We start from the raw sequence: 12,238 nt of genomic DNA, 5'->3' as shown, positions 1-12,238 counted from the left end.
AGGTTCACACACTCTTACATGATCTCCCCCCGGAACCGCACCTGCAAGATACATAGACCTATATTGAATGCAGTTTGTTCCTCATGTTAGCAGGCTTTGTTATTGTATGACTGAATCACCTTACTTTTATTGATGCCACATGCACTTGCCTGATATATAAATGAGTAGTTTTTTGTAATTGACTTGTTTGCAAAATAATAAATGACATACGTAAACACATTATTCTGGTTTAATGACTATTTTGTGTAAATACGACAATAATTTAACAGTTTGTGAAGTGTTTAATTAACAACCTAGTACAAAATTAATTACTTATCTAGCGATATTATTTGTCATTAAACTAATTTTTATGATGTAAGTTATGAAGAAAACATGCAATAATAAATAGAGAAACAATGAATATATGTTTGAAATCGCACCAATGCAGAGTTTGTACCTGTAAAGCTATTTTTGCCTTCTAATATTGATATGTTATTAAGGAAAGCCTATAACTTGTTAACTGGTACCTGTCTTCCATATATATATAATGAAGCAATGCAATAGTTATTGTATCACTGACGCTATGAGATGATTTTGCTTTTATCAGTGCATTTGTTTAATACAGTGGATAGTAAAAAAGGTGTTACACATACATACCGTCGCTTCATGGCCAATATTGTACAGGCCTTCTTGATGTAACTCTGAAGTGGAAGATAACTACTGTCGAATGAAATCCAGTACGTTCATTGGAAAAAAATCCAAGCAAACTTGATTGAGATAAAGATAGCCAAAGTCGTATTAAATTGACTTAATTCAGTGGAAATAACTCAGAAAAAAGGGATTAAGTTAAAGATAGCCACTGTTAACTTCAATCAAGTAAGTGTAGTTGAAATTGTTGAGATCATAACTGGATTAAGTTAAATACCCACTGTTCAATTAAATCCAGCACGTTCAGTGAAAATAATTCAGGAGAAAGAGTGTAGACTCGGCCATGATCCATATACCACTATCATTATCGGATAATATCGGATTTATATCAAAATCACCCTAGGAAAATTACACCGTATATTACAATACATGAACGCGTTAATCGACATGGATTATATTCAATTAACGTTTGCTCTCCTTTGTTATGTAACAATTTCATCATCGTCGGAACATGTTGGACACTGGGTAAGTTCAATCTTTGATGTTTAGATATTGTTCTTGCTTTTTGTAGTATTATTTGCTTTGTGAATGATCTGCATACTTTGACAATTGAACACTGGTATATATGTGTGCGAAATACTCAGAGTAATAGTCAAAACTATCAATTGTTTAATTATATACTATTTCATTCGATTTAAATGTTTTATTCTTTCAAATGATTTAAATCATAAATAATCTTTCATGTGCAGTATGATTTTAGAAACAGATGTTTAATAAATAGTTGTTAAATTTCATCAGCAATGACGAGCATAATATTATTTACTCAAATACCAGGCCTAGTTGATGATTAAGTTTAGATATTTTTATATGAAAAACTACATATACAAGTGTTTCAAACCTTCTGTGTACTTAAAAGTAAATTTCTCTATTGCCATTGTATTTTAATACAAGTGCACTACAGCTATTTAAACCGATCATATTCATGGAAATCATTGTTTGATATATAATTAAACACTAGAAATTCTCCGTCTTTCGAATGTAATACATTGTTTGATATATCATTAAACACTAGATAGCCCCCGTCTTTTGTATGTAATACATTGTTTGGTGCGTAATTAAACACTAGAAATTTTCCGCCTTTCGTATATGATGGTGCAATTATATTTGTATAATAGATTAAGACATGCACTATTCATTTTAACAATTTTGATGAAAATTAAACAACGCTCTTTGATGCACTTATTGTAACTTAAACACATATCTCTTTTTTAGGTTTAACATATTTTAATGAAAATAATCCCATGTATGATTAAAGTTTTATGGTATAATTGGATGTGCAATTCCCCATCATATGTGAAGCATAACTAATTGCCGTACGGTTCAAGGAACAATGTTTTAGTGTACGGAATACACTTGTAATTTCCTTGGAAAGATATTAAAAACAAAAGGACTCGGATAAAAATTTCATGTTTGAACAGTGCATAATACTATTATCAAAACATAATAATTGTATAACTATATATATTTTAGGATTTAAAAGGGTATATAAATACATAATTGACAACAGTGTGTTACACATTCTTCATGTGATAATTTAACATTCCTTGATTGAATGTAAAATGAAATACATTGTTTTTACATGTTTGATTCTATATCAAATAACTATATCATCGCCGATGTTACTTGATGGACAGTGGGTTTGTTAATATGCTTTTATTTATTAAACTAGTTTGTTCGGAATGTTAATGGTGATCACGTCCTTGTACAAAACACTTTGTCAGTAAATGGATGACATATATTAATTCTATAACACAAATGAATTGTATTTTTTGTTTTAAAATTAAAACTGTATTTAAAAGGTGTATTGTTGTTTAGGGTTTATGAGCTTTTTGCATATGCATTTGTTAATTAACAACGCCTTGAAAAATTACATTACCATTTTAAGACGAAGTGAACAAGATCCAGCAGGATTATACAAGTTTAAGAGTAAAAAACTACACATTCTACAAACATAAAAGCATTACATTTATATGTATGATCAACATCTACTAGTATTAGTCAATTTTAACTTTGCTTTGTGGTTATGACAGAAAGGAATATTGTATTGAAGATCTATTTAGTACTGAGTGTATTAAACTGTTCTTTGCAGAAATTTAAGAATTATAATTTTGCGAAAACATCTCTTCCATAATTAAAAAAGGAAAATAAAGCTTATAGTGTACAAAACAAACCTTAAACATTCACTTAGTATATGACGGCGGAGGGGTCATATACGAGAACAAATTGTATCCAAAACTTTAATATAACTGTCCCACTTTCAGTAAGAGTGCTCTTTCACAGCACTAAAGCAAACTTGTCAACGCCGTCTAGCATCCGCTTATCTTGATTTTATTTTTAAATATCAGTCTTATTTGATTATTTTATAGAAGCACGCATTGTATCTAAACTATGAACATAGTAGTTTTTCTTGGATTAAAACTGTTGACAACATTAGGGCAAAATCGTCGACGCGTTTTAGGCTTATGTGTGTCATATTTTGAAGAAACAGTCTTATTTCATAATATCCTACACGAAATAGGAACACCCATTGTATCCAAAATATTAACAAAGCAGTTTTTTATGTGATTAAAACTGTTCTTTAATAGCATAAGTGCAATTTTGTCAACGCCACCGTAGTATCCGCTTAAGATGTGTATAATTTGAAGGATTGGTCTAAAGGAGGTGCCATTGAACTCCCCTATGTTTCATTCCACTGACTTGTTTGCCAAGTAGTATCAATGTCATTTCATTTATTCATACAGAATTCAATTACACCATTTTAACATCGAGTTTTCTTTTATCATTATATCAAATGATTAGCTGTACCTTCAGGAATATTACGAATGAAAAGTTTCATGTGAAAGTGTTAATCATACGTGCTTTTACATTGAAATAGTGTCGTATTCAATTAATTCATTTTTAAACTGAAGTATGTACTTATTGAAATTCTACCCTTCATCTATTTTATTGAAATTTAAGTCCTTATGAATTTCATTCCAATCGTGAATGAAACACCGTAAAATAGTTTTCTTTTATAAGCAGTGTGGTTTATAAAATGTATGTGACACATTGAAATTGAAATATTTATGAGTGGTCAAATAAGTGTTTTTTACTAATTTTACATTACTCTGGATCATTAAATGAAAATGAATATATGTAGACCAATGAGCTTTGGATTTGCTCTATGTTTAATATTTGTGACAAGTTGTGTGGGATTACCAGAATTTCAGTACGGCACGATTTGGGTAAGTACCTTGTAAATAACAATTTTGTGTTATGAACGAAAACAATCAGATTTTTAACAACGCGGTTCAGGTTTTTTTTATTTTTTATTTATAATTATTGAAATGAATCTACAGCAAATGAAATACATTTGGTCCTTCACAAATACACCAACATTATATTATTGCACATGCTTTTATGTTTGATTTATGACATCAAAATAAATGCTCAAATATTTCTAGCACCATTCCCATACATAATCTAACAAAATAAACATAAGTTTGGAACAATTAATTTTTTATTTAAATTGTTTTTTTAAGACATTGAGTTTATTTTCTTTTTCATCTTAATTTCTTTAATCATTTTCTTACTGTTTAAGTAATGCAGTCATCTAAATAACGCCTTGTTGTCAAAACAAATATGTAATAAAACTTCTACAGAATAATGGCTTTTTGATTAGTCCGAAACAGTTTCTCATTGGAAGCATTGTCATTGAGACTCTTCCTTAACAAACGTGACAGGTGCAACTTCATTTATGTGTGTATATTTGGATATCTTGGGTAAATATGATTTAGATAGAGATGATTATCATTTTTGAAATTATGTTCATTAATAATTGTGACTGGGCCAACACCATCGTCGCCGCTATAACGTTTGTCTTAGCGGTACACAAGAGGTCTGCTTTGAAGAATCACGCACTACATTTATTATAATGGTCTCAACGAACCAATGACCATATTCATGAAGCAGATTATATTAAGATTTCAATTTATTTGGAAACTATTTTTTTTCAAGTTGTGTTCAAACAAAATGTTTATACACCAACACATTCTAAATAAGCAAGAACGTCACCTGAAAATGAATGTAGAGTGAATATAAACTAATATTCGTACGTTTGTTTGGACGTTTTATGAAGTTGAATATTTTACATAAACAACTCTAGATATTAATAATAACAACTTTTTTCTGTATACGGAAGTTGTTTTACAGCACAACTATTGCAGCTGGAGTGAAATCCTTGAAAGTTTTCTTCGGAAGACGAAATGACATAGAAAGGATTTAAATATTGTAGTGAGACTGTTCATTAACAGTATACTGTATCCCATTGGTAACATAACAAAAGCGAGGTTCAGTGATAGCGAAAGACCTGGAAATAACTACATTTGAACTCCTTGGGATCGGCCATTGTCCCTTTGCGAATTGATTTGTTTATTTATACTTATTTTTATATTACCGCTTATAATGTTTACTTGAGTTGTTGATTAAATAGCGTGCTAGAAATAGGTTTTTCACTGCGTTCGGTTACAGCTCAGTGTTATTATTCTGTAGTTAAGCAATATGCACTCCATTGATTCAATCGATTGAAATGTTTTATTTGATCAATTAATGTATGTTTTATTATAGGGGAACACTTTCATGTTGGTTGATGGTTAATAAACATAAAGTTATTAAATTACCTTCTTTGTTGACATGATATGCAAAGAACATATTTTATAATTTGGATGAATGTTAATAATAATAAGGTGTTATTCAAAGAAATATCGTTAGAGTGATTCCACGGAAGTCATCAAAACGCATTCAAACATTGAAAAACACTTTCCAAATAAAAGATGGTTCTCTTTGCTTTTAACGAGATATATATAGAGAGAGAGATTATAATATAAAAGGCAGCTGCAATACTGCCAATGCCCCTGGCGATAGTTTATCTCCAAATATCTGTAGTGGAGATTTATCTCCAAAAGACTCTTGATTCCGTTTCTTGAGTAGAAACAAAGTACTGGTGTCCCTTATGAGAGGCGATGAGATGGTACCCCACGGAGCTACAACCTTTGGTCGAGATTAAGACATCGATCCCAAGTATTCTCTGTCACACTCTCAAAGCACTCCTATTTGAAATACCGCTAAGGGGTTGTTGACTGTATCTCACATACCATTGGCTCCATACTTGGTAATTTGCAATTCCGAATGATTTTTTCTCTATAAGTGTATTCCCTCTCCCATCGACTATGACTCTTTGCACAATTCATTTCTGCGTTTGAAAGATTAGATTATCTGCGCTGTTGAACATGATAAACCGGTTAAAACGCTGAAAGGCGTGTTGCCAGTGTTCCACGTACCCTCAATCTAATACTTAATTGTAGTTTTTGCTTCCGAATATTTTCTCTTCATCAATGTACTCAATCTTCGGCTTAAGCTCTTACTACAAGACACATATTGGTATAAAAGAGATAATCAGTTCTTGACATTGGTAAGCAATTATTGTGAAGCCTGATATTGGAGAATAATGGATGCTCTGACAATGTGACAATTATCTCGTTTGTTTGTGATTTGTAGATCAAGATTGCTTGCTGTAAAAAATGCAATTGGTGGTTTTCACATGTTTCTTTACACCATTTTCAAGAATGAAGTGGCAATTTTTGCTGATATATCTGAGAACTGTCTTTTAACACACGTAGCTACTTTAAGGCAAGAATAATATTTAAGAACGCTCGGATTTGGAAATTTTAGCTGGAATTTGTATGTTTAATCAGTAAATTCTACAACACCAGGACCTTATATTGTTAACATCTTGTATTTTGCACTTTTCTGGACTTAAATGCACCATTATATATAAATATCTTCCCATGGCCCGTTTATTATTGAAAAAAAACACAACAACATTGTACTTCAAAAAATATTAATAGCTCGATTACATTTAAACATTTAATAAATATCAAAATTGTTTGTTTGTCTATTTGTGTTTGTGTGTGATATCTTTAAATGGATAATTTTTGACCGTCAAAATATGTCTTCAAAAGTCTTTCATAAAAATAAGCAAAGCGTACTGTGCTTTCACTGATTCGTGTATTAGAATATTCTCCTGACTAGTGGTAGAGCAAATATGTGTCAAAGAAATTAGTTAAATTTAAGGATTAAAAAAATGTGTATAATAATATTATCAAAACAATCTAGATACACGATTTTTTAACTCAAACTAGCCTTAAGGAATCGGACTGTTTTATTTAAGGAGAGGCTGCGTTTTTAGATTTTTTTAAACAGTGCAGTACAACTGTTGAAAATAACTCACAGAAATCTTGATAAAACGGCCTCATGGCTACGATGTTTGTCACCATTTATTTGGAAACCGACCGTAACATTTGTCTTAAAACAGCTTCATGCTTCAAGAAAGGATCTGTATCTCGATGGATGGAAATTCGATAAAGAAAGGTAATAAATGCAACTCCAGTTTAAGGTTCACATGATGACCATTATTTGGAAAGAAAATACATTACGACTGTCGAATTGCAGAAGCCAGAAGACCCGTTATTTATTCTCCTAGAAACAAATTGATGTTAAGCAGACCTGATCGTGAAAACATTACTACTCTTTGGAATAAGATTGTTACTTTTGAAACAAACTAAACGAAACAATGATTGTATTGTTTCATGAACATCAAAACTGTTGTTTACTTTGAATTGAAGTTCCTGGTCGTTTTCAGTAGTATACAACCATTTGCGACTGGAAAAGGTTTGAGGACGGCAGCAGTATAAATAACAAATGTTATGTAATTTATAAGCCTAATCACCCAGTCTAAAATATTTGTTAAGTTATGCTCCTTTGTCGACTAAGAAAGCCTAAATGGGCGGCGGTATCGGCTTGCAGCGTTCTTGTTTGAACTACATGATGTTATTTGCGTCAAATGTTGCGTTTGTATGATATGAAATACCCACACGGGCAAATTTACCCTACATCCAGACTTGGGGCTTTTTTTGCTCCTCAGGGTATATTTACCCTCATGTGCATTTCCCTTTATGCATTCAATTTGTCTCAATGTTTTAAGGGGTCTCAGCAAACTCCCTACACATATTTAAACTGATTCATATGAATCCTAGAATTGGAGTGCATGTCCAATGTTGCGTCAGCCTAGGTAACGTCCACTCTAATATGAAATCCTTGAACCACCCCTGCAAGATACGTAAACCTATTATGAGTGCTGTTTGTTTCTCACGTTAGCAGTTTTTGTTTATTGATGCCACATGCACTTGCCGGATAAATAAAGGAGTTATTTTTGTAATTGACTTGTATTGTTTGCAAAATAATAAATGACATACGTAGAGACAAGATTCGGTTTAAAGACCATTTTGTGCAAAAAGACCATTATTTAACAGTATGCGAAGTGTTAAATTTACAACCTAGTACAACTTTAATGACTTATCTGATCTTATGACTTATCTTATTTGTCATAAAACACACTTGTTTTATTGTCTTTAAACACACTTGTTTTATGATGAAAGTTATGAAAAAAGCGTGCAGTATTAAATAGATAAGCAACGAATTTATGTTTCAAGTCGCCTGGATGGAGAATGTGTAGCTGTAAAGCTATCACATTACTTTTTTGGTTTCCAATATTGATATTTTATTAAGGATAACTAATAACTTGTTAACTGCTACCTGTCTTGTCATGTATTATGAAGCAATGGAATAGTTTGGGACCACTGACGTTATTAGATATGTTTGCTTTTTCGATCAGTGTGCTACTATAATTCAATGGATAGTAAAGATGCGTTGCACATATCTACCGTCGCTTCAAGGCCAATATTTTACATGTCTTTCTGATGTAACTGTGAAATAGAAGATTGCTACTGTGAAATGAAATCCAGTACGTTCATTGGAAATAAACAAGGCGGATTTAGTGACAGTTAACTCGTTCAGTGGAAATAAACAAGGCGGATTTAGTGACAGTTAACTCGTTCAGTGGAAATAAACAAAGCGAATTTAGTGACAGTTAACTCGTTCAGTGGAAATAAACAAAGCGGATTTAGTGACAGTTAACTCGTTCAGTGGAAATAAACAAGGCGGATTTAGTGACAGTTAACTCGTTCAGTGGAAATAAACAAAGCGAATTTAGTGACAGTTAACTCGTTCAGTGGAAATAAACAAAGCGGATTTAGTGACAGTTAACTCGTTCAGTGGAAATAAACAAGGCGGATTTAGTGACAGTTAACTCGTTCAGTGGAAATAAATTATTTAAATAATGCAGCAATCGTATTAAATGGAACCTCTTTAGTTTAATTAAATATTCAACATTAAAACGAGATGCGAACTATAATTGTGATCTATATCATTATTTTATTTAAATTTGATTGTTGTACTCGGTTGCAACCAAGGAACGGATGCGAGAGTCAAAATGAAACAATAACCCAGTTTAGAGACCAAACAGACATTTAACGGGAAACACACAGCGTTGCAATACAACGAACACAGATAACTTATTCATAAATAGATGCTAGGTAATGCTAAAGTTTTCTTCTTGAATTGGTATAATTCAAAAGACATTGGTGAGACGTAACACTGCTTTACTATTGCTTCGAGCTCCAATATTGCATACGTATTTCCTACCACTTTGGTGCGAAATATATATTACACCTTCAGTTAAAAGTATTAGGCAAATAATCTGGATTAAAATTAGTATTTAAACAAGTAAAGACAATGGGTTTTTTCTCATTTTTTTTATAAAAGCCGCAGTCGTGCTCAATAAACCAAATGAATTGAAAGATTCATTTTAAACAATGATTTTAGAAGTAGAGGTATGATACCTATACCTCTATCATTAGCAGATAGAGAAAATTCACCGTATTTAAAACTTTCCATCTTAGTAAACGTGAATGCTTAAATTGACATGAAATACGTACAACTAACGTTTGTTCTAATTTGTTGTGTAACAGTTTCATCTCCGTCGGAACAAATTTGACAGTGGGTATGTTCATTATTGTTTGGCTCTTTTTTGTTATACAATTAACATTTTAAAATTCGACCTACATTGACGACTGTACACTAGTAAATATATGTGCAAAATACTAACAGTTATTGCCAAAGCTATAAATTGTTCAATGAACTTATTTCAGTCGATTTAATTGTGTGTGTTTTTTAAATGACTTATTTTATTAATATTTGGGAAGTATTTTATGCGCTTTATATCAGTAGCAACTTACATTTTATAAATAAAAGTTAATTGTCATCAGCAATGATTAGCATATTATTATTTACTCAAACTCCAGATGATGATTACATTTCAAACCTTCTGTTTACCTCGAAGTAAATTACTTCACTGTCATTGTGTTAACATATGCACTACACCTTTTTAAACCGATCACATTTGCATTTAATGATTTAAATGGAAAAACATTGTTTGATATATAATTAAACACTAAAAATTCTCCGCCTTTCGTATTTAAAACATTGTTTGATATATAATTGAACGCTAGATATTCACCGCCTTTCGTATGTAATACAATGTTTGATAAATAATTAAACACTAGAAAATCTCGTCCTTTCATATGTTATAGAATACATATATTTGTGCAAATAGATCCTTTAATTGCGTTTGCCTAACATTTCATAATAAAGGATTTGTATCTTAAGAAGTCATAAAGTTGTGTATAAAAACAGAACTTGAAAGGGATTTATTATACTTAAAACTTTCATTTTTTGTAAGACATGCACTATTCATTTTAACAATTTTGATGAAAATTAAACAACGCTCTTTGATGCACTTATCATAACTTTAACACATGTTTCTTTTCAGGTTTAACAAATACTTATGAATTCCCCTTCTTATGTGAAGGATAACTAATTGCCGTACGGTTCAATAAACAAAGCTTTAGTGTACGGGATACACTTTTAATTGCCTTGGAAAGATAATAAAAACAAAAAGACACGGATACAAATTTAATTTACAATGCATTATAATATAATCAGAACATATTTTTTAATAACTATATATACTTAAGTATATTAATGGGTTTTTAATTATAGAATTGACAATAGTGTGTTACACATACTTCATGTGATAATTTAACATTCTTTGATTGAATGTAAAATGAAATACATTATTTTTACATGTTCGATTCTATATCCTATAACGATATCATCACCGTCGTTTCTTGATGGACAGTGGGTATGTTAATATGTTTTTATTTATTAAACTAGTTTGTTCAAAACGTTAATGGTGACCACGTGCTTGTACAAAAAACTTTGTCAGTAAATGGATAAAATATATTAATTATATAAAAGAAACGAATTGTATTTTTGTCTTACAATTAAAACTGCATTTAAAAGGAGTATTGTTGTTAAGGGTGTGCGAGCTTTTTGCTTTAGATCTAAAATCTAAATATAGCAGTCTCACTTTCAATAAGAGTGCTCTTTGACGACATCGAATCAAGGTTGTCAACGCCGTCTAGCATCCGCTTATGTTGTGTTTTATTTGAAGAATTAGTCATATTTGATATCTTCTAGAAGCACACATTGTATATATACTATGAATATAGAAGTCTTTCTTTGATTAGAACTGTTCACACCATTTCAAGAGCAAGATTGTCAACGCTTGCTAGGTCAATATTGGGTTTTATTTTGAAGAATCAGTCTTATTTTATGTTCTTTTACAAGAAATATCATCTACTAGCACACAAAGTATTTAAAATATGAAAAAAGCAGTTTTTCTGTGATTAAAACTGTTCTTTAATAGCATAAGTGCAATATTGTCAACGCCCCCGTAGTATCCGCTTAAGTTGAGTTTAATTTGAAGGATTGGTCTAAAGGAGGCTCCATTGAATTCCACTATGTTCCAGTCGACTGGCTTTATTGGCAGTAGTAGTATCAATGTCATTTAATTTCAATTTAATCATACTGAATTCAATTACACCATTTTAACATAGGGTTATTTTTTATTATCATATCAAATGATTAGCTGTACCTTAAGTAATATTACGAATGAAAAGTTTCATGTGAAAGTGTTAATCATACGTGCTTTTACATTGAAATAGTGTCATATTCGATAAATTAATTTTCAAACTGAAGTCTGCACTTCATTGATTTTCTACCTTTCATGCATTCCATTGATATTTAACTCCTTATGAATTTAATTCAAATCCCGAAAGAAACACTGTTAAATAGTTTTCCTTCATAAGCAGTGTGGTTTATAAAATATATGTGACATATCAAAATTAAGAAATGAATGCATGGTCAAATGAGTGTTTAAGCTAATTATTTGCTTCTTTGGATATATAACTGATTAGCTCTTAACTGAAAATGAGTATATGTAGACCAGAGAGGTTCGTATTTGCTCTATGTGTGATATTGGTGACAAGTTGTGTGGGATTACCAGCATTTCAATACGGCACGATTTGGGTAAGTCTTTTGTAAATAACGATTTAGTGTTATGATTGAGAATAATCTTTTAACAATGCGGAAGTCATTAGGATTTTGTCTGTTTAGTGTATAATTATTAAAATATATCTGCAGCAAATGAATCGATCTGCTCTTTTACAAAAACATCAAAATTAAATTACTGCCTTTGCTGTATTTCATCAAA

At 31.1% G+C, this 12,238-nt stretch overlaps 1 protein-coding gene across 7 annotated transcripts in view; it reads left to right on the top strand.

Annotated features, from left to right (window-relative positions):
• The window catches only part of LOC128223923 (CCN family member 1-like), a 301,846-nt gene that overhangs the window by 215,169 nt on the left and 74,439 nt on the right, over positions 1 to 12,238 (top strand). Inside the window, exon 1 of one of the 7 annotated variants that reach the window (XM_052933398.1) lies at positions 665 to 1,152. The exons of 4 other annotated variants lie outside the window; for them this stretch is intronic. In XM_052933398.1, the coding sequence (XP_052789358.1) occupies positions 1,057 to 1,152 (96 nt within the window). In that variant the 5' untranslated portion in view covers positions 665 to 1,056. Of the gene's footprint in view, positions 1 to 664; positions 1,153 to 3,815; positions 3,912 to 11,825; positions 12,055 to 12,238 lie in introns of those variants that run through there. 2 more of the 7 variants (XM_052933395.1, XM_052933396.1) reach the window with 2 other exon arrangements.

The sequence above is a fragment of the Mya arenaria genome, chromosome 17 (assembly GCF_026914265.1).
Source record: "Mya arenaria isolate MELC-2E11 chromosome 17, ASM2691426v1".
Lineage (NCBI taxonomy): Eukaryota > Metazoa > Mollusca > Bivalvia > Myida > Myidae > Mya > Mya arenaria.
Note: the sequence above shows the minus strand (reverse complement) of the source record. Positions and strands in the feature narration are given on the sequence as shown.